The sequence below is a fragment of the Myotis nattereri genome (genome assembly GCF_964212035.1).
Source record: "Myotis nattereri genome assembly, chromosome: 21".
NCBI classification, from domain to species: Eukaryota; Metazoa; Chordata; class Mammalia; order Chiroptera; family Vespertilionidae; genus Myotis; species Myotis nattereri.
Genome location: NC_138097.1, coordinates 10,426,038 through 10,448,567, shown reverse-complemented (window position 1 = coordinate 10,448,567; position 22,530 = coordinate 10,426,038). Strand labels below are relative to the sequence as shown.

At 54.2% G+C, this 22,530-nt stretch overlaps 3 protein-coding genes across 3 annotated transcripts in view; 2 read left to right on the top strand and 1 right to left on the bottom strand.

Moving 5' to 3' along the window:
• CRTC3 (CREB regulated transcription coactivator 3) overlaps positions 1-22,530 on the bottom strand; it is a gene marked incomplete at its 5' end in the record, with an annotated part of 1,283,408 nt that overhangs the window by 834,339 nt on the left and 426,539 nt on the right. The gene's annotated exons all lie outside the window — the stretch shown is intronic.
• On the top strand, positions 60-2,915 carry GDPGP1 (GDP-D-glucose phosphorylase 1). Its single transcript, XM_081114676.1, has 2 exons — positions 60-426; positions 1,408-2,915. The coding sequence occupies exon 2, from the start codon at positions 1,416-1,418 to the stop codon at positions 2,787-2,789; it is 1,374 nt and encodes a 457-aa protein (XP_080970802.1). The 5' UTR covers positions 60-426; positions 1,408-1,415; the 3' UTR covers positions 2,790-2,915.
• Positions 3,430-22,525, top strand: TTLL13 (tubulin tyrosine ligase like 13). The gene is made up of 15 exons (XM_081114675.1): positions 3,430-3,531; positions 8,477-8,737; positions 9,615-9,655; positions 10,501-10,619; positions 12,481-12,611; positions 12,826-12,982; positions 13,346-13,489; positions 13,820-13,905; positions 14,173-14,404; positions 15,512-15,696; positions 18,128-18,313; positions 19,419-19,599; positions 19,894-20,073; positions 20,831-21,143; positions 21,770-22,525. The coding sequence occupies exons 2-15, from the start codon at positions 8,487-8,489 to the stop codon at positions 22,024-22,026; spliced, it is 2,463 nt and encodes an 820-aa protein (XP_080970801.1). The 5' UTR covers positions 3,430-3,531; positions 8,477-8,486; the 3' UTR covers positions 22,027-22,525.

Genomic DNA, 22,530 nt, shown 5'->3' with positions numbered 1-22,530 from the left:
CCTCCGGGAGCGGACGGGGCGGGCCACGCCGCGTGCGCGCGCGCGGGCTGCGCATGCGCGGAGGGCACCGCGTCCTCGCTGCTCTGGCTGCAGTAGCTGGGGGTCCATCGCGCGGGGCGTCCTCCTCGCCTGCGGTGGGCGGCGACGGCGGCCTCGGGTGAGGTCGGGTAAAGGGCAGCAGGGAAGTCTGGGGCCAGGGGGGCCTGGAATCTCTCTGAGTGGCCATTGGCCGCCGGCTGCCCCTGTGCCTGAGGACGGCTTTTGCATCCCGACGTCACCACCCGGCCCCCGCCTCACGCGTTGCAGCCCCCAGGTCGCCTCTGCAGACAGAGCCGCCAACTTACTGCCGGTGAGGCTGTGTCCTGACACCCGCCGGATGCCAAACGCCGTGCGGAGTGACTTCGATTTTTGCAACAGCCTTGCAAGGTAGGTTCCCCTGTACCAATGCACGAATGAATGAAACTGCGCTGTGCCAAAGGGTGAGGATTCCAAGCTGCTGAGAGGAGGAGGTGGAAGGGAGGTTATTTCTTTCGTTTTGCGGAGGTATCACTGACAGGTGCACTTGTGGGGATTAATTCTGGATTCTTCTCATTTAATCTGCTTGCCGATCTTTAAAGTCTAAATGTGAGCGTGCTCATTAAAAACAAACAAACAAAAACGCGCGCCCCTGTAATCTGACTTCAGCTTCTCCCTGCCGACTGCTCAGGGCCTCTGTGTGTTGGCACCGTGGGCACGCAGCTCCTCTTCCGGCTTGCCCTCACGGAGGCCTTTCCTGAGTCCCTGGACTGGATCAGGAGTTTGTCTTACACTTGCCGAGTTCCCGAGGCTTCTCCTGCGCGGCATGTATCTTGCTTGCAGTTTATAGTTACTCGGGTGATGTCTGCTTCCCCCACTAGACTGTAAGCCCCGTGAGCTAGGAGAGAGAGGCATGCGCGCCAGGACCTGACACGTGGCCTTGGTTGAGTAAATGTTTTCGGAGTGACTGTAGTTTGCCCAGCACTCAAGGTGATCGCCCCGGCTGGCTTGGCTCAATGGATAGGGCGTCGGCCTGTGGACTGGAAGGTCCCAGGTTCGATTCCCGTCAAGGGCACATGCCTGGGTTCCGGGCTTCATCCCCAGGATCTCAGTCATGTGCGCTGACTGGGAATCGAACCTTGACCTCCTGGTTCATTGGTCGATGCTCAAACCACTGAGTTATGCCAGTTGGCTATTTGGATTTTTAATTCAGCAAAAATATATGCTCATCTACAGGATCATGAGTAATTTCTGTATTTCAACATATTTGACCAAAGGTTTATATGACTTTTGTAACCAGAAGGACAAGTAAAGGTTATTTGAAAATAAAAGTAAAATCTCTGGAAATGGGGTAGCATCATGTGTTTGTCCCCCCTCTCATGTTTGTTTCAGGCCGGCCCATGGCGGATTCAGCTGGCTCAAGCGAAACTTCCTATCTGCTCCCTCCAAACAGGGAGGACTGGGAAGAGCACGGCATCCCTGACTTTGTCTATGGACAGAAGGAACTCTCCCGGGAAGCGATTCAGTGGCCGAGGACCGCGCCCAGCCTCCCGGACACCCTGCCTCTGTCTCGTTTTGACTCGGCGCTCTGCTCTGCCTGGAGACAGCGGATGGAGCTGGGGCTGTTCCGCTACCGCCTGGGGGATCTGCAGACCCGGATGCTCCCTGGTTCCATGGGCTTCGTGGCTCAGCTGAATGTGGAACGAGGGGTGCAGAGGAGGCGCCCCCAGAACATCAGGAGCGTCAGGCAGGCCTTTGACCCCGAAGAGTTTAACTTCAACAAAATCCGGCCGGGAGAAGTCCTCTTCCGTTTGCGCGGGGAGCCGGATCCCCCGGGGGTTCTCCAGCAAGAGGGGGTTCTCCAGCAAGAGGGGGTTCTCCAGCAAGAGGGGGTTCTCCAGCAAGAGGCGCTTCTCCAGCAAGAGGGGCTTCTCCAGCAAGAGGGGGTTCTCCAGCAAGAGGGGGTTCTCCAGCAAGAGGGGGTTCTCCAGCAAGAGGCGCTTCTCCAGCAAGAGGGGCTTCTCCAGCAAGAGGGGGTTCTCCAGCAAGAGGGGGTTCTCCAGCAAGAGGATATCCTCGTGATGATCAACGTGAGCCCCCTGGAGTGGGGCCACGTGCTGCTGGTGCCCGAGCCCGCCCGGGGACTCCCCCAGCGCCTGCTGCCGGGTGCACTCCGGGCGGGCCTGGAGGCCGTGCTGCTGAGCTCACACCCGGGCTTTCGCGTCGGCTTCAACAGCCTGGGCGGCTTGGCCTCCGTCAACCACCTCCACCTGCACGGCTATTACCTGCCCCACAGGCTGCCCGTGGAGGGGGCACCCAGTGAGCCCCTGGACCCTGGGGGCCGTTTGCACCTGCTGCAGGCTGTCCCAGCTCCCGGCTTCCTCTTTTACACCAGCGGGCCAGGCCCGGACTTAGCAGCCTTGATAAGCAGGGTGTGTCGAGCCACCGACTATCTGACCGCCCGGGAGATTGCACACAACCTGTTCGTGACCCGGGGCGCAGCACCTGGACAGACTTCCTTTTCCTCAGCGCTCACAGGGGTCCGGGTGATCCTCTGGGCCCGGAAGTCCAGCTTTGGGGTGAAGGAGCGAGAGGCGTTCAATGTTGCCCTTTGCGAGCTGGCCGGGCACCTCCCTGTGAAAACGCCCCAGGACTTCAGCAGCCTGACGGAGGCGGCCGCTCTGGCCCTCATCCAGGACTGTCTGCTGCCCCCAGCGCAGGCAGAAGAGGTCCGGGCAGCCCTGGTGGCCTTGACAGCCCAGGAGGAGCAATAATTAGGGCATCGCCATCACTGCTCTCTCACCGCATCTTAGCCTCAGAGGAGGGAGCGAGAACTGATAAACATGGTCTCTTTCAAGAGGGGATCCCCTTGGAATAAACCGAATGAGTGAGTCCTCGGGGATGTATCTGCTTCTTACCTTTCTTCCTGGGCAAGCCCCAGGGATGCCCAGCCTGTTGTTGGGAAGGGGGCATGCACTAGAGTTAGATACTCCTGAGTTTCTTTATGGACTTTTTTTTTTTTTTAATATATTTTATTCATTTTTTACAGAGAGGAAGGGAGAGGAATAGAGAGTTAGAAACATCGATGAGAGAGAAACATCAATCAGCCGCCTCCTGCACATCCCCCACTGGGGATGTGCCCGCAACCCAGGTACATGCCCCTGACCGGAATCGAACCTGGGACCCTTCAGTCCGCAGGCCGACGCTCTATCCACGGAGCCAAACCGGTTTCGGCTCTTTATGGACTTTTCCTTTCATATCAAGTCTTACAAAAGTGATGGTTTATGTACCTCTGGCATGTGCCCCCCCCCCACGTGTTCCCCCTTTGCCTACCACTGAGTTTTATTTCTTCATCTCTCCCTGCATTGGGCCCTGCTCCATCCAGATGCCCTCCTTCTAGCACATTCTTCACCTGCCTGGCTACCTGGAATTTTCCTCCAGCCCTAACAAACACAGATGAGTACTCTTCCCATACTTCGTCTAGTGTGAAAACAAGTGGTACTCACAGCTTTAAAGGTACAGTTTCTCCTTTTTACTTATTTATTTATTTGTTATGAATCCTCACCCGAGGATATTTTTCCGTTGATCTTTTAGAGAGAATGGAAGAGAGAGGGAAAGACAGAGAGAAACGTCGCTGTGAGAGAATCACATCGATTGGTTGCCTCCTGCACGCACCCTGTCCAGGACCGGGGCCGGGGAGGAGCCTGCAACCGAGGTACGTGCCCTTGACCAGAATGGAACTTGGGACCCTTCGGTCTGCAGGCCGTCGCTCTATCTACTGAGCCACACCGGTTAGGGCAGTGGTCGGCAAACCGCGGCTCGTGAGCCACATGCGGCTCTTGGGCCCCTTGAGTGTGGCTTTTCCACAAAAGACCGACTTCTGCGCATGGGCCACGGAGTTTCCATCGCACTGTACGTGCGCACCCGCACGTGGTATTTTGTGGAAGAGCCACACTCAAGGGGCCAAAGAGCCGCATGTGGCTCGCGAGCCGCGGTTTGCCGACCGTGGGGTTAGGGCAAGGTACAGCTTCTCTTAATACCTTCATTTAACCGATGAAGAGATGGAGATGGGCAGAGATTCAGTAACTTGTCGGAGGTCACCTATCTCATCAGTGGTGGAACCAGGACTGCGGCACAGGCAGGCGGACACCAGAAGCTGAGCTGGGACCAAGCACTTGTGACCGTCTCTCCAGGTAGCGGCTCCCATCACCGCGGCTCTCCTTAACAACTCCCTGGCCCGGACCTGAGGCTCAGGTCCCCACGTGGTTGGCTCTCTATGGCCAGGCCTCTAGGAAAGAATTTTTAGAGGTTTCAGTCCCAAAAGATATTATAGTCTCATTGGGATAAGGCAGAATATGTACTACCACCCATCTCATAAGAAAAACATTATAACAGCCTAACTAACCTGTTTGGCTCAGTGGATAGAGCATCGGCCTACAGACTGAAAGGTCCCGGGTTCGATTCCGGTCAAGGGCACGTACCTTGGTTGCGGGCACATCCCTAGTAGGAGGTGTGCAGGAGGCAGCTGATTGATGTTTTTAACTCTTTATCCCTCCCCCTTCCTCTCTGTAAAAAATCAATAAAATATATTTTTTTAAAAAAGAAAGAAAAACATTATAACAAATGTAAATGTTCCCAGTAATATGTTGAACATTTAAATTTCCACCAAAAATGTGGGTCGCCCTTGTATTTTTGGCACTTTGCTGCCGTTTTAGCTCAGTGCCTCTTTCTGAAACCCTCTGCATGTACAGGCTTCACTGTATTTTGCTTGTTCACTCTCTGAAGGGTTGCAGATGACCATTATAGCAAAGTGGATTTTGTGTCCAAGGTGATGAGCCCAGATAGCAGATTTTCCCACTTATTCCCTGGGACTAATGTTCGGAGGAAAGCCTTCTCTGGCCCAAATAGGCTTTTCCATAAAAAAGGGGGGAAAGGTTTCCTTTATGGTTCTACTTCTCAGCCATTTATATACTTTGTGAGTTCTCAAGAATGGAATTTTTTGCTGAAACCGGTTTGGCTCAGTGGCTAGAGCGTCGGCCTGCGGACTGAAGGGTCCCAGGTTCGATCCCGGTCAAGGGCATGTACCTGGGTTGCGGGCACATCCCCCATGGGGGGCGTGCAGGAGGCAGCTGATGGATGTTTCTCTCTCATCGATGTTTCTAACTCTCTATCTCTCTCCCTTCCTCTCTGTAAAAAATCAATAAAATATATTTTTAAAAAAAAGAATGGAATTTTTAAAAAATATATTTTTATTGATTTCAGAGAGGAAGGGAGAGGGAGATAGAAACATCAATGATGAGAGAGAATCGATTGACTGCCTCCTGCACGCCCCCTAGTGGGGAATCAAGCCCACAACCCAGGCATATGCCCTTGCCCGGTATCAAACCCATGACCCTTCAGTCCGCAGGCTGACGCTCTATCCACAGAGCCAAGCCAGCTAGGGCAAGAATTTATTTTTTTTTTAAATATGTTTTTATTGATTTCATAGAGGAAGGGGAAGGGACAGAGAAATAAACATCAATGATGAGAGAATATCATTGATTGGCTCCCTCCTGTATGCCCTACCATGGGTATCGAGCCCGCAACCCAGGCATAAGCCCTGACAGGGAATCAAACCGTGACCTCCAGGTTCATAGGTCGACGCTCAACCACTGAGCCACACTGGCCGGGCAAGAATGGGATTTAGAGTGAAGCTTTTTCAAATCTTGAGGATGGAATACTTCGGGGACCCTTTGTTCTCAGAGCCCTGGGCTATGAGAGTGGTAGAAAGGGCTGATCCAATGGGGGCCTCTCTTCCTCTTTGCTTGCTTTTTGATGAAGGGCCTTATGTACTAAGACATTTTGGATTTGATTTTCAAAGGGGCAGTAACATTTGCATTTTAGGAAGAATACTTTAGCTCAGCGGTTGCCAGCCGGTGGTTCGTGGACCACTGGTGGTCCATGAGGTCTGAAAGGTTGGCGACCACTGCTTTAGCTGTATTGGATGGATGGATAGATGGATGGATGGATGGATGGATGGATGGATGAATAGAAACAGGGAGTCCTATTAAGAGGTTGGTCAATGGTGGAAATTCAGGCAAGAAATAATGATTCAGGTCCTAGAACAGCACCTGGAATACTAAATATTTGTCAAAAGAAAAAAAAAATGAGCCTCACCGGTATGGCTCAGTGGATGAGCATCACCCATGAACCAGGCAGGAGGTCATGGTTTGATGCTGGCCAGGGCACATGCCCGGGTTGTGAGGTTGAGCTCTAGTAGGGGGCGTGTAGGAGGCAGCCGATCAATGATTCTCTCTCATCATTCATGTTTCTACTTCTCCCTCTTCCTTCCTCTCTCTGAAATGTATAAAAACATATTAAAAAATTTTTTTAAAAGTGTCCTGGAAGGCAAAGGACTCCAAAGCATTTCAAGGAGAGGGTACTTGAGAGTGTCACATGCTGAAGAAAGATCAAGAAGTGTGTGAGTCAGCCCTAGCTGGTTTGGCTCAGAGGATACAGCGTCGGCCCAGGGACTGAAGGGTCCTGGGTTCGATTCCGGTCAAGAGCAGATCAAGGGCATGTACCTTGGTTGCAGCTTCCCTGGCCCTGGTCGGGGTGTGTTCAGGAAGCAACCAATCAATGTGTTTTTCTCACATAGATATTTCTCTCCATTTTTCCCTCTCCCACTCTCTCTAAAAATCAATGGAAAAATATCTTCGGGTGAGGAGTAACCAAAAAAAAAAGAGTCTGTGAATCAGAAAATGTCTATGTCTCTTTATTTAAAGGAGGGAAATTTTAATTTTTTTAAATTTATTGATTTTTTTTGAGAGAGGGAGAAAAACATTGAGTTGTTCCACTTATTTATGCATCCATTGGTTGATTCTTGTATGTGCGCTGACCGGGGATGGAACCGCCATCTTGGGATGTTAGGAATACACTAACCAAGTGAGCTACCTGGCCAGGGCTAAAGGAGGGAAATTTTCAAAGTGTCCTTTAGATTGAACCACATAGGATAATTGTAAGGTGAGCAGAGTTTGGTGGAAGTGGCCATCAGAATCAGATAAAGTGAAGGGGCAGTCTGATAAGGCACTTGAGGGCATGCGTGCTAATTGAGTTTGACCCACCAGGTGCAGAGACTGCTCAGGCATGGTTATTAAAAAAAAAATATATATATATATATATATATATATATATATATATATATATATATATATGTGTGTGTGTGTGTGTGTGTGTGTGTGTGTATCCCTAACCGGTGTGGTTCAGTGGATAGAGCGTCGGCCTGCGGACTGAAGGGTCCCAGGCTCGATTCCGGTCAAGGGCATGTACCTTGGTTGCGGGCACATCCCCAGTAGAGAGTGTGCAGGAGGCAGCTGGTCAATGTTTCTCTCTCATCAATGTTTCTAACTATCCCTCTCCCTTCCTCTCTGTAAAAAAATCAATAAAATATATATTTTAAAAAATTGTAACAAAGGCAAGCAGATGTGTCTACCTGACCGAGTTGGCCAAATTCTGCACTTAGCCTGGTAGTTCAAGAAAGGGTGGGAGTGGGGTAGAGCCTACTGGCATTGAAGCCAGAGGACTACAAGTCCCATGATGCAGTCTGTCAGCTGCCACAGGAAGAGGGCCTCAGCTAGGTGCCCTTCCACTTCCGGCCAGCCCCGCCCCCCCCCTTCCCCAGTGCACAAGATGGCCTCGGAACGCTCCGCCGAGTGGGTGTGGTTCCCGGGCGGCCCCGCCCCCAGAACGCTGCTCCAATGGGGGTCACTCGTGTCCATGGCGACAGAGGGCGGTGGCAGCCAGCTTGCGGAAGGAGCCACCACCGCGGGGATCTCGCAACTAAGAGTGAACCCCGTGGGGAACGGGCTCCCCCTTGGGATCAGTGGGGACGGCAAGTCCCGTGGAAGGAACCAGGAGGCCGTCCCTGAGGCCCAGCAATGCCCAGGGAAGGAAGGGTGGACATGAGCGACCAGCCGAGTCCCGTCCCGGGCCATTAGGAGTGGACGCATCAGTCCCTCCGCTCTCCTCGGAACTCCCGGTGGGCAGAGTCCACTGGGGGCTCCTCCTCTGCTGTCAGCACCTAAGAGGCCTTAGCTAGCGGGTGCCTGGCCCCAGGGTGTACACGTGGAGAAACTGCGGCCGGGCTAGGGGCCCTCTCTTTTAAAAGCGAAGCCCGCCCCCTCCAGTCATCCCCCTTCCCATTCAAAAACGAAAGCAGCTGCGGCATGGTCCCTGCCAGCTCCGTTCAGATCCTGCTGCCCCCCAGCGTGTTGTGTGGCCTGACCTTGGGTGACTGGGGCTTGCCAGCCAGCCCAGCATCTCATGGGCGTCCCAGGACGCCCCCTGCCTCCTTGGAAACTGCCCGTTTTGCAGGGGAGGGGCAGCCGCCTTCCCTTCTCACACCAGGAAGGTCCTCAGGGTGCACCCCTCCAGGCCTAGAGGGGAGCCTGTGTATATTTCATCCCCGCCCCTGTCCCCCCAGAATCTCAAGGATGGAGCCAAGTCCCTCTAAGACCAGCGAATCAGAGGAAGACTCTATTGAAGAAGAAGAAGAAGAGTCCGAGGAGGAGTGCGACGATGGGGAAGCTGCCATCTCTCCGAACCCTGCTCAGCAGACGCTCTCCAAGGCTGACAGTGGGGTCCCCTTATCCATTGTGGCCACGAAAATCCCCCAGATAGTCTTAACCCCGGCTGCCTTAGATGACTTAGAGGTCGGGAGAAGAAAGAGAAGGCGGAGATGCAGGTAACAGTTCCCTGCACCCCCTCACCTGCCTGGCTCCACAGTCACCCCCAGCTTCCCTTTGCAGTTGGGCTTGGGACCCAAGGTCTTCCCTTTATTTGTTTTGTGTGTTTTTTTTGTTTGTTTTTTGTTTGTTTTTTTTTATATATATATTTTATTGATTTTATACAGAGAGGAAGGGAGAGAGATAGAGAGTCAGAAACATCGATGGGAGAGAAACACCGATCAGCCGCCTCCTGCACATCTCCCACTGGGGATGTGCCCGCAACCCAGGTAGATGCCCTTGACCGGAATCGAACCCGGGACCCCTCAGTCCGCAGGCCGACGCTCTATCCACTGAGCCAAACCGGTCTCGGCTTGTGTTTTTTTTTTAAATATATTTTTATTGATTTCAGAGAGGAAGGGAGAGAGAGATGGAAACATCAATATTGAGAGAGAATCATTGATTGGCTGCCTCCTGCACACATCCCACTGGGGATTGAGCCCACAACCCAGGCCTGTGCCCCGACCAGGAATCAAACCCAGAACCTCATGGTCCATGGGACGATGGATGCTCAATCCACTGAGCCACCACAGCTGGGCTACCTTAGCTCCCCCCCCACCCCCCCAAGGTCTTCCCTTTAGCCTGGGAAAATGGCAGGGAATACCGGAGCTTCGCTAATCTTTTGGTACAACAACAAAAAACCACCAAAATTCAGAACCATGGGGGTGGCTCAGTGTAGAATTTCAGCGTGTTTATGTCATCTTGGTCCTCAAGGGGCTTCTGGGGGAAATGAACTGCATTGCGGACTTGTTGGGTGTCTCTCGGCTGAGCACCTGGCAGCCAGGGGCCCGCCCTTCTCTCCCCTTGTGCCTGATTGCTGCTCTCCCTCCCTCCCAGAGCCCTGGCCATCAACCTGACCAACTGCAGATATGAGAGTGGTAAGCGCCCGACTCTGCTGTCACTTTCACTCAGGGGATGGTCCCCCCCAGTCAGGCTCCCAGCCCCTGGATCTTGTTAGCCTGGCCTGTGGCCTGTAACGGAGCTCCCTGGCTCAGCCGCTCGCAGCTGAGGTATCCCTGTTCCGTTAGTCTCAGGAGTAGGGTGAGCATCTAACGTGAAAAAAATAGCTAGCATGAAAAAAAAAAATGACTGAAAGTCACCACTGCCCCCACCTTTTTCAGTTTGCTTTGTTTTTTTAAAATGTATTTTTATTGATTTCAGAGAGGAAGGGAGAGGGAGAGAGGGATAGAAACATCAATGATGAGAGGGAATCATGGATTGGCTGCCTCCTGCACGGCCCACATTGGGGATCGAGCCTGAAACCCGGCCATGTGCCCTGACCGGAATCAAACCCAGGACCCTTCAGTCCGCAGGCCGATGCTCTATCCACTGAGCCAAACCGGTTTCGGCAAAAACCATTTTTTTTTCAAGGAAGCTCTTGAGGCGGCTTCAGCAATTTTTAAAAATCACCAGCGGGATCAGCCATCTCTTTCTCCCCTCTTATCCCCACTGTCCTCTGTGCAAGGGGCCCCCCAACGTGTGAGGTGCCGGTGCGATCCCTACCAAGGGCTAGCTTTGCCGGTAGAAACCGCCCTAGTTGAGAGAGGGAGTGACAGGCGCAGAGAGCCAGCTTCACGAACTTGGAGTTGTCACATGGCAACTGAAGGGCAGAGCCCAGGTAAGAACCACCCCCCTCTTCAACCCGCTCTCCAGTCAGGGCTGTTCCTTACCCAGCCCAGCCTGGGCCTCCCTGACCTCCCTCCCTCCCTCCCTCCCTCCACAGTGCGGCGCGCAGCCCGAATGTGTGGCCTGAGGGAGGTGGGCGAAGACGAAGAGTGGAACGTGTACTGGACGGACTGCTCTGTGTCCCTGGAACGAGTCATGGACATGAAGAGGTTTCAGGTACAACCTCCTGACCCACAATCCTGAAGGGGCTGTGGCCCCAGAATGATGACTCCCTCCCCCCCCCCTTGTGCCCAGGCACCCGAGGCTGTCACTCTGTGGCTATCCCCCTGTTCAGGACAGGAAAGGCCAAGGCCAGGGGCTTCCACTCCAATGGAAATACTCTCCTCTTGGGTCTCTGGAACTTGTGTTGTGTGAAGAATTGTCCGCTGGGCACGCCCTGTCTCAATATCTGCTGTTGGCCCGGAGGCTTGTGTGCCCAACTGGCCCCCTCCAGGGCAGGTGCCCGTCACCGGGGAAGACTCGTTCAGTTCCGAGCCAGCTGAAGGGTCCAGCCTCGAGCAGCTTAGCCTAGCATCCCACCTCCACCAAGAGTCAGTGTGGCGCCCTAACTGGTTTGGCTCAGTGGATGGAGCGTCGGCCTGTGGACTGAAGGGTCCCGGGTTCGATTCCGGTCAAGGGCATGTACCTTGGTTGCAGGCACATCCCCATTGGGTGGGTGGGGGTTTGTGCAGGTGGCAGCTGATGGATGTTTCTCTCTCATTGATGTTTCTAACTCTCTATCCCTCTCCCTTCCTCTCTGTAAAAAAATCAATAAAATATATACTTTTAAAAAAAGAGTCATAGCCCCAAGCAAGTTGGGTCAGGGTTCTCAAGAAGAATATTAAGTCTTCATGGTATTTTGTGGCTCAGTGGTGGAGCATCAACCCGTGAACCAGGAGGTCACGGTTCGATTCCTGGTCAGGGCACATGCCCGGGTTACGGGCTCGATCCCCAGTGGGGGGCGTGCAGGAGGCAGCTGGTCCATGATTCTCTCTCATCATTGATGTTTCTATCTCTCCCTCCCTCTCTGGAATCAATCACTGGGTGAGCCAGCGAGAGAGCTCAGAGCGGTGGCGATGCTGACTCCCACACTGGGGGGCAGTAGCAGGGTTCCAGCGGGCTGCCGGGCAATGCCGTGCCCTCTGGGGGTGCCATGGCAGTGCATGCCGTGGGCTGGGTCCTAATTTCCTTTTCTCTTTGCGGAAATGTTTTCTCATTTGCTTTGTGCTGTTACACACCAGTTATTCTTACAGGACTGGTCCCTGGTGGTCTGAGGGATGTTATAAGGGTCAGAGGTTCTCAACCTTCCTAACGCCGCGACCCTTTAATGCAGTTCCTCATGTTGTGGTGACCCCACTTTCATTGTTACAAACTGAACATAATGAAAGCATAGTGATGAATCACAAAACAGTATGTAATTATGTATGTGTTTTTTTTGTTTTGTTTTTTTTTGTTTTTTGTTTTTTTAAATATATTTTATTGATTTTTTACAGAGAGGAAGGGAGAGAGATAGTTAGAAACATCGATGAGAGAAAAACATCAATCAGCTGCCTTCTGCACATCTCCTACTGGGGATGTGCCTGCAACCCAGGTACATGCCCTTGACCGGAATAGAACCTGGGACCTTTCAGTCTGCAGGCCGACGCTCTATCCACTGAGCCAAACCGGCCTCGGCTATGTATGTGTTTTCCGATGGTCTTAGGCGACCCCTGTGAAAGGGTCATTCGACCCCCAAAGGGGTCGGGACCCACAGGTTGAGAACCGCTGGTCTAGAAGGACCAAAATCTTGTCTAGCCCCTGCTCACTACCCCTCGTTTGCTAACCTCAGGGTTATGTGTGTTTGGGGAGAGGCCGAGGAGGGTTTTCTCGCCTGCCTTAGGGGATCTTCCTGTTTTCTCCTTGGAGTGTCAGGGAGTGTTTACCTGCACTGACTTCTACCTGGACCTTCCCAGTCCTCCTCCACTGCTTTCTGGATGCCCAGGCCCCAGGAACAGCCGCTTCCTCTGGGGGGTAGTTTGACTCATTCGCTCCGTTTCAGAAAATCAACCACTTCCCTGGCATGACGGAAATCTGCCGCAAAGACCTGCTGGCCCGGAACCTGAAGCGCATGCAGAAAATCTACCCCCGGGAGTACAACATCTTCCCCCGCACCTGGTGCCTGCCCGCAGAGTGAGTGCCACCCTGGGGAGGGTTCGCCATCTCGGTTCTCTCCAGACTCCGGATGAATGACCTTGAATGACCTTGAACGTCTCGGGATGGAAGTGGAGTGGTCTGAGACTGCGGGCTCCAGGAAGAGCGTGGACCGGCGGGCAGGAGGGGCCCACGGGACCCTGGGACCGCCGTGTTGCACAGGAACCTTCTGACCGGCCCCGTCTGCCCATAGCTACGGGGACTTCCATGCCTGTGGTCGTCAGCGGAAAACCCGAACGTTCATCTGCAAGCCAGACAGTGGCTGTCAGGGCCGCGGCATCTTCATCACCCGAAACCCCCGGGAGGTCAAGATCGGAGAGCATATGATCTGCCAGCAGTACATCTCCAAGGTGAAGGGCGCCTCGGGCCCACCAGGTCCCTCCACCAGCATTGGGGTGCCACCAGCATTGGGGTACCCCGTCTCTCCCAAAGCCAGGGAGGAAGCCAGTTTCCAGCTCCTGCCCTCTCTGCTACCCCCACTTCCACCCCCCTTATCTTGGAGGCCATGGAATCTGAATTTTTCCACTTCTTAGATATCCTGGGTTTAGGCACCTGCCTTACCCTGCCTGTGCCTCAGTCTCCTCACTTGTTATTGGGCATAACCACAGTAGCTATGTCACGTGGTCACTGTGGAAATTAAACGCCCGTGTGTGTGACATTGAGCGAGCTCTTCAAAGCCCTGTCGTTTCTCTGGCGGGTCTGCGCCCCCTCAGCCCTTCCTCATCGACGGCTTCAAGTTCGACATGCGCATCTACGTCCTGCTCACGTCCTGCGACCCGCTGCGGATCTTCATGTACGAGGAGGGCCTGGCCCGCTTTGCCACCATGCCCTATGTGGAGCCCAACCACAGCAACCTGGTAAGGGGCCGGTGGCAGCCCGGGGGCAGGGCGGCACCCTTCCCTTTCCCACCGCTCTGTGCTGGGGTCTTTTTGGAGATGCCCGTGGCTCCTCACCCACAAGGAACGAAGCCAGTGAGTGCCTCAGCACCCCTTCTTCCCGGGGGGGGGGCTGCCAGGACAGTCCTCAGTGAAGCCGGACAGGAGATGAGCAGTCCTGGGGCGGCTGGAGGTGGGGGGGTGGGGAGTGGGGGGAGGAGGAAGGGGGCGGGGCGCTCCAAAGCAGTGAAGGGCAGGCGAGGAGAGAAGCAGGGCCCGACCTTGACCGCAGGCCGCGCTCTCTCCCCCCAGGATGAAGTCTGCATGCACCTGACCAACTACGCCATCAACAAACACAACGAGAATTTCGTCCAGGACGATGCTGTGGGCAGCAAGAGGTACTCCCCGCTCTGCTTTCTTCCTCTGCCCCTTAGCCCCGGTCTCCGCGGCCCAGGAAGGAAACTCAGACCGGCTCCCGGGAGGCCGACGGCTCAGGAAAACTCGACAGACCCTTGTCCCGTGCCCGTCCACCGAGCGGGGCCCCGACCCACCCTGGTCACAGACCTGGCTCCACGCTGGTAGCGGCCCCTTTAAAGCACCGGGGACTGAGGCACGGAGTTGGGTTAGCGCTGGGGAGCCTGCTTCCTGAGCACTGGGCCTCGCAGGAAGCTGTCGACGCTCAATGCCTGGTTGCGAGAACACAGCTACGACCCCCGAGAGATGTGGGGGGACATCGAGGACATCATCATCAAAACCATCATCTCGGCCCATTCGATCCTGCGCCACAACTACCGCACCTGCTTCCCCCAACATCTGAGCGGAGGCACCTGTGCCTGTTTCGAGATCCTCGGTTTTGACATCCTCCTGGACCACAAGCTGAAGCCCTGGCTGCTGGAGGTGAGGACCCTCTCCTGGGCTTTCCAAAACCAACAGGACACTCAGGTGGGGGGGGGGGGGAACAGAGAACGGGGGGGGGGGGGCGCAGCAGCCCGGGGGTGGGCAGGAAGTGCACAGGAGATAAGATCTCTGTGCTTGGGACCTGCTGACTCAGATCTTGGTGGCCTCTGCCTCCACCACAGGAACCCAGGTTTGGGGTCCCAAGTGCTCCCCATGTAAGCCTTGCCTTTAAGGACATGCTATCTACACAGGCGGGCGGTCTGGCTCTCACCAGCCCGTGTGTTAGGCCAGTGGTCGGCAAACTCCATTAGTCAACAGAGCCAAATATCAACAGTATAATGATTGAAATTTCTTTTGAGAGCCAAATTTTTTTTTAATATATTTTATTGTTTTTTTACAGAGAGGAAGAGAGAGAGATAGAGAGTTAGAAACATCGATGAGAGAGAAACATCGATCAGCTGCCTCCTGCACATCCCCCACTGGGGAAGTGCCCACAACCCAGGTACATGCCCCTGACCGGAATCGAACCCGGGACCCCTCAGTCCGCAGGCCGACGCTCTATCCACTGAGCCAAACCGGTTTCGGCTGAGAGCCAAATTTTTTAAACTTAAACTATATAGGTAGGTACATTGTTATTCACTTTATTAGGGTACTCCTAAGCTGGCCTTTGCTAAAAACGTCCTCAATCTGAGGGGTCGACTCAGCGAATGTACCCCCACTTCCTCTAACACCACTTCTTCAAAATAGACTTGCCCAGGCCGAAAACTGACTTCTGCGCACGGGCCATGAAATTTCAATCGCAGTGTACGTGCGCGCCCGCACGTGGTATTTTGTGGAAGAGCCACACTCAAGGGGCCAAAGAGCCGCATGTGGCTCGAGAGCCGCAGTTTGCCGACCACTGTGTTGGAGGGATCTCCGTGGCAGGTCCTGTGGCCTGGGAAGTCGGAGCATCCAGCTTCCTTGGCTGAGGCCACTGGCGGAGATGTCTTTCCTAAGCCCTCCTACCAGACCCCTCCCCACCCCCCCACCCCCCCAGCTGGGCCTGCAAGAGGCGGCCACCTGCTCAGGGCATCTAGGAAGGGGGCGGATAACGGCTCCTCCTGGCAGGTGAACCACTCTCCAAGCTTCACCACGGACTCGCGCCTGGATCGGGAGGTGAAGGATGCCCTCCTCTTAGATGCCATGATCCTCGCCAACCTCCGGGGCTGCGACAAGAGGAAGGTGATGGAGGAAGAGAAGCGGCGAATCAAAGTGCGGCTTTTCCACTGCCACCAAGAGCTACGCGAGGCCAGGTACCCCAGCTGGCCGGGGTGTCTGTTTTATTTATTTTTAAAATAGGTCTTTATTGATTTCAGAGAGGAAGGGAGAGGGAGAGAGAGAAACATCAATGATGAGAGAGAACCACTGATCGGCTGCGGCTTGCATGCCCAATGCTGGGGATCGAACCCGCAACCCGGGCATGTGCCCCCACCAGGAATCGAACCGTGACCTCCTGGTTCAGAGGTCAACGCTCAACCACTGAGCCACGCCCGCCGGGCAAGCTGTGTAACTTGTTATCACTTTCTTGAGAATGAAAGCCCGGGGCTGATCAGCTACTGAAAACAATTTTTGCATAAGTAATACATCACCTGTCATAGACAAGTATGTTCAAGTGCAAAAGATGCTGGGATCGGCCTGTCTCCTGCCCTTCTCCTCCAGCTACTCGGGTCGTGCGTGTATTTTCACAAACATTCAATGCACATACATGTACTTATGCAAGTTGTTTTTCTCCTTTTCCTGCCCAGACAGGAGCATAACTTTCCCTGCTTAACAGTGTACGTTAGAGCTATTTCAAAATTAGCTTATAAGGAGCATTTTGTGGTTTGATTAGCTGCTGTTGTTTTTTTAAATTTTTTTTTAAAATATATTTTATTGATTTTTTACAGAGAGGAAGGGAGAGAGACAGAGAGTCAGAAACATCGATGAGAGAGAAACATCGATCAGCCGCCTCCTGCACATCTCCCACTGGGGATATGCCCGCAACCAAGGTACACGCCCCTGACCGGAATCGAACCTGGGACCCCTCAGTCCGCAGACCGACGCTCTATCCACTGAGCCAAACCGGTTTTGGCCAGCTGTTGTTTTTTTTAACAAAGTTCTAGAAACCATTTCCTGAGAAAGTGTATAGTAATGAAACACAAAACAGTTAAGTCATTCACTATTAGGGGACAGTTCATTTATTTTGTTTTTTAGGGGGCAGTTTAAATCAATATTGCCCACCCACTATTATTTTAATTGTAAGACGGTTTGCAAACATGGTCATTTGTTGCCGACACTAAATTACAGTTTGTTGATGATACATAAAAAGGAATGGACCCTGGCCAGGTAGCTCTTGGTTAGAGCGTCACTCTGATAGGCCAAGGTTATGGGTTGGATTCCCGTTCAGGGCACACACAAGAATCAACCAATGAATGCATCGATAAGTGGAACAACAAATCGATGTTTCTCTCTCTCTCTCAAAAAAAAAGAAAAATCAATAAAAAATGAATTGGAGTAGATTTAGGATTTTTCTTATAATAAATACGTCCCTCCTCCCCACTTGCATTGCAAGATGCAGGGTCCATGTGTACTTGATTTGCCGTAATACCCTGGGGGCCTGGCACACAGTAGGCACCCAGCTGTCTGTGTGAGTGGAGGCCAAGTGTAACTCTATGTGCCCTGGGTATTCGCACAGGATTGGATTGTGCATGTGACTTTATCAACCGTGTCCTTCAATGGGGATAAAAGGCGGAAAACCTTTGGACTTAATAAACAAAAGTACAATCATCTACACTAATAAAAGAGATGTAAATTGGTCGTCATTCCGCTACACACACCAGCCAATCAGGATGAGCATGCAAATTAACCTAACAAAGATGGTGGGCTAATTTGTATACGCAGGCATGGAGCAAAGACTGAAGGCTCCTGCCCGAGTGACGACTGAAGATTGAAGAGGCTTGGCTTCTCCGCTGCAGCCGGACCAAAGGCCTGGGTCCCGGGTGCCCGAGGAAAACCGCTGCCAGCAGCCAGGGGAAGGAAGGCCTATTGCGTGCATCTTCATGCAACGGGCTCTAGTGCACTAGAATATTAGGCAGCCATTTACAAATGCTGTTGTCTGATCCCAATTCCATTTAAAACAAGAAAGGCAGGAGGGAATAAATAAAGAGTCTGCTGCCCTGGCCGGTGTGGCTCAGTGATAGAGTGTTGGCCTGCAGACTGAAGAGTCCCTGGTTCAATTCCAGTCAAGGGCACATGCCCGGGTTGTGGGCTCGATCCCCAGTGTGGGGTGTGCATGAGGCAGCCGATCCATGATTCTCTCTCATCATTGATGTTTTTATCTCTCCCTCTCCCTTCCTCTCTGAAATCAATAAAAATATAAAACAAAATAATAAAAATTAAAACATGTTTTAAAAAAGAAGGGCCTGCCCAGTGGCAAAGCCAGGATTCAAACTCAGGAGGTGCTCCCTCAGTCTGTGCTCATGGCCGACATGCTCACTGCATCCTAATGCGACGGGCAGTTCCTAGCTTCTTTCTGCTCTTCTGGCTTTTCTGTGATCAGAAACCCAGCTTAAGTCAAGCCTGTTTTCACTGCCACACACAGACGGGGCTGGCAGCTGCCACCGCAGGGGCAGGGCAAAGGCCATGACGTGGCAGTCGGCCCGCCTCCTCGCAGACCTCCCGACTCACCAAGCTTGGTTTTCTTAGGCGAGTCCTAACAGAGCTGTCCCAGGCGGCACTGCTGGACCAGGAGTGCTACGAGGACGCCCACCTTGGCGGGTACCGGCGGATCTACCCTGGGCCTGACACCGAGAAGTATGCGCCCTTCTTTAAGCACAGCGGCTCCCTCTTCCAGGAGACGGCGGCTTCCAAGGCCCGAGAGGAGTGCGCCAGGTACTCCGTTGGGCATGCCCCCCTCCACGCGGGTGGGGGCAACTCCTTCAGGGGAACTGCTCCCCGGCGGGGTGGAGAGGATGCCAGCCCCTAGAGCAGAGGTTCTCTATCTGTGGGTCGAGACCCCTTTGGGGGTCAAATGACCCTTTCACAGGGGTCGCCTAAGACCATCGGGAAACACATAGATAATTACATAGTTTTCGTGATGAATCACTATGCTTTCATTATGTTCAATTTGTAACCATGAAAATACACCCTGCATATCAGATATTTACATGACGATTCATAACAGTAGCAACATGACAGTTAGGAACTAACAACGAAAATAATTTTGTGGTTGGGGGTCACCACAACATGAGGAACTGTATTAAAGGGTCGCGACGTTAGGAAGGTTGAGAACCGCTGCCCTAGAACAGTGGTTGGCAAACTCATTAGTCAATAGAGCCAAATATCAACAGTTCTTCAAAACAGACTCGCCCAGGCCGAACACCGACTTCTGCGCATGGGCCACGAAGTTTCATTTGCACTGTACGCGCGCCCGCACGTGGTATTCTGTGGAAGAGCCACACTCAAGGGGCCAAAGAGCCACATGTGGCTCTCGAGCCGCAGTTTGCCGACCATGGCCCTAGAGGAAAGAGGGGGAGGGGATTATAAATCCTATCAGTCTTCCTGATTCAGTTTAGTTACAGTGGTTCTCAACCTTCTGGCCCTTTAAATACAGTTCCTCATGCTGTGACCCAACCATAAAATTATTTTCGTGGCTACTTCATAACTGTCATGTTGCTACTGTGATGAATCATCATGTAAATATCTGATATGCAGGACGGTCTTAGGCGACCCCTGTGAAAGGGTCGTTCGACCGCCAAAGGGGTCGCGGCCCACAGGTTGAGAACCGCGGCTAGAGGAACGAGGGGGAGGGGATTCTAAATCCTAACAGTCTTCCTGATTCAGTCTAATAGGTTTCCCATCTTCCATATATTCCTCTCCCATCAGTCCGCAAAACGGACCATAATGTCCTACTCTTCTCCCATCCCCATATCCCCTCCCCTCTCCCCCCCTTCCCCCCACAATTTCTCCAGTGACTGAAGCTGCTGTATCTTGTCAGGCAGCAGCGGGAAGAGTTCCGCCTTAAGCAGAAGCAGCGGGAGGTCTTAGACTCTAAGAAGCCAAAGGAAAACAAGGAGCAGAACCCGGGGGAGTCGGCAGGGGAGAACAGGCGATCCAGGCCCCGGTTCCAGCGCCTCGCCACCCACCTGGTGTACCGGAACCGGACACGGAGGCAAAAGGTGTCGGGGGCTTCGTGGCTCTTGCCTTTCTGCAGGAAAATGGGTTGGAAGTACTAGAGAAGGGAATCTGCTGCCCTCTCCTCCTCGTTTGAGAGAGAGAGGAGTTCCTAATGAGTCCATTGAATCTGACTTTTTGGAACAGATCGTGAGAGAACGGGTAGCAAAGGGGACCCGACATGAGGGTCAGGGGAAGGGATGACAGCGGTAGAGGGGCCAGGAGTCCTGCAGTCGACTTGCTGCTGGTTTGGGACTCATCGCTGGAGAGCCTGCATGCGTCCCTCCTGTGCCTTGTAGCTGCTGCCGGGACGCCTGGACACGATGCAGCCTCAGGAAATTGTGGAGGAGGAGGAGCTGGAGCGGCTGAACGCCCTGCTGCGGAGGGAGAACCTCATCCGAAGCCTGGGGATCGTCGAGCAGATCACCGGCATCGTGCAGTCCGGCCAGCAGAGCCAGAGCAAACCGCCCGGGTGTCGGGTGAGGGGCTCTGCGTAGCGTCCCTCAGAGCGGGGACCAGGGCTGTCCCGGCTCACGGTGGCGGCTGCGGCCCAGGAGGCTGATGGGATGGTGTCGGGCAGTGCAGGCGGGGAAAGCAGTGTATGCTGGGCCTTAGGAAAGAGTCTCTTGGTTCTTTTCACGTCCGCTCCCAGGCGCCCTTGATTTTAGCACTGGTATCCGGCCAAGTGCCGCTCCCAACCTTCTCACAAGGGACTGGGTCTCTGTACTCCCATCTGGCAATAACCCCACCCTCCGTGGCTCCACCCTGGTGCGGCCAGTGCCGTGGCTCTAGCGGGAGATAAGTAGTAACGCCCTGGGCCAACGAAGCAGCTGCCGCATTCACTATTCCCTGGGCGAGTAGCAGCCCCGTGGGTCCTGTTTTTGTTGAGTAACTGGTTCCGTAGTGGCTACGGCCTGGAAGATTTTCCAGTTACCTATTTCTTTTTTTTTAAATCTATTTTTATTGATTCAGAGAGGAAGGGAGAGGGAGAGAGAGAGAGAAACATCAATGATGAGAGAGAATCACTGATCGGCTGCCTCCTGCTTGCCCCCTACTGGGGATCGAGCCTGAAACCCGGACACGTGCCCCTGACTGGACTCGAACCCAGGACCCTTCAGTCCGCGGGCCGACGCTCTATCCACCGAGCCACACCAGCGAGGGCTCAGTTCCCTATTTCTCCCACCACTCCCCCCAGCCCCACAAGAAATGTGGTAAGAGGCTTCTTCTCTCCTCTAGCCTAGATCTCACCAGGACGGGCTGAGCAGTCCAGACCTGCCGTCTCTGAGTCTGTTCCCACTGGCCCTCCTGAGAGGGGCCTACAAAGAGCAGGGCCCTCCTCACTTCCTGCACGTAGTCCAACCCGAGCTGATCCCCAGGATCCTCGGGCCACTGCCAAGCAACCCTGCCCTCCTGCACCCGTCCGGCTGCTACCTGCAGCCCAGGACCTTCCACTGGACAAGAGACCCAGCCACCTTTGGCGCCTGCTCTTTGTCACTGAGGAAATCCGGGAGGCGCTGCTTTCCCGCTTCCAGATTCAGGCTGAACAGCCGTAAGTATGTAACACTAGCTTGGATCGCCCTGACTTGTGAGCATTTCCACCAGCACCTATGGGGGGGCGGGGGGAGATGCCCCCAAAATAGAAGATGGCACTTGCAGCAGAGTGGGAGTGGGGCAGGCCGGGGTCCCATGTATTTACCTCCTCCCGCGAACTAGCTAGAGCAGCGGTTCTCAACCTGTGGGTCGCGACCCCTTGGGGGGGGGGGTCGAACGACCCTTTCACAGGGGTCGCCTGAGACCATCGGAAAACACATAGATGATTACATATTGTTTTTGTGATTCATCCCGATGCTTTCATTATGTTCCATGTGTAACAACGAAATTGGGGGGGGGGGGTCACCACAACATGAGGGACTGCATTAAAGGGTCCCGGCGTGAGGAAGGTTGAGCACCGCTGAGCTGGAGCCTGGTGATAGAAATGGCAGACACACAGCCCCCGTACGCACCGCAGGGGGAAATGGACACGTAAACACACCAGGGACAGGGCCGCGGGTACAGACGCGGGAGGGAAGCCTCGGGCGGGTGCCGGCCATGCCTCTGGGTCGGTACTTGGGCGACAGAGTTAGGAAGGAGTTGTGAGTCGCAGCAACTCAGGGGGCCCCCATGTTTCCACTGCAGGCGGCCAGGCCAGCAGAAGGCTAGAAGCCATAAACAGAGCCATGGCAGGATCAGTGCCGTCCTCTTTAACCCCCAAGCAGGGCTATTTCCTGCAACGGGAAGGCGTGATAAGTAGCCCGTGGACTGAGTGCACCTTGCCCTGCGTGGTAAATTCTGAACCCAGAGCAGCCCAGGCCCAGGACCTCCCCCTCTGTCCTACCTCCGCGCCCCTGACGCACAGCGCCACCGCACTGCTGGACATCGGCCACCACAGGTAACCGCAGGGCGGGAGCCCCGCGCCCGCCGCCGCCGCCGGACAGCCCCCTCCGGCGTCCTGCGGGGCAGAGGGCCTTCAACCATTGCTCTTTCGCCAAAGACTGCCACGGAGCTCGAGTTGGGAGAGCCTTGGCCAGGAGCCCCGTCGGCCTCAGGCTCAGACCTAAGACACCGGGAGTTCTTCCATACCCCAAGATTATTTTCGGATCAGAAAAAGACTAAACAGTGCAGGAAGAGGTGCCGGGGCCGGCCAGGCACTCGTCGTCGTCTCCGCCCTTCAAACCTGAGCCTGGATCTGTCGCTAGATGACGGGTCTGAACCGTGGGTCCGGCCGGGACCGGAGCGCCCGAGGCAGGGGGCTGTCGTCATCAGAGGACCGCCGAGGCGGGTCCTTCCCGCCGCCGTGGGGGGGGAACAGGCCGGCCTGAGTTGCCGTAGGGACAAAGGGTTGACTCTTGGCAAGTGAACCCATCATTTTATTAAAATTTATGCAGTTTTGTAGAAGC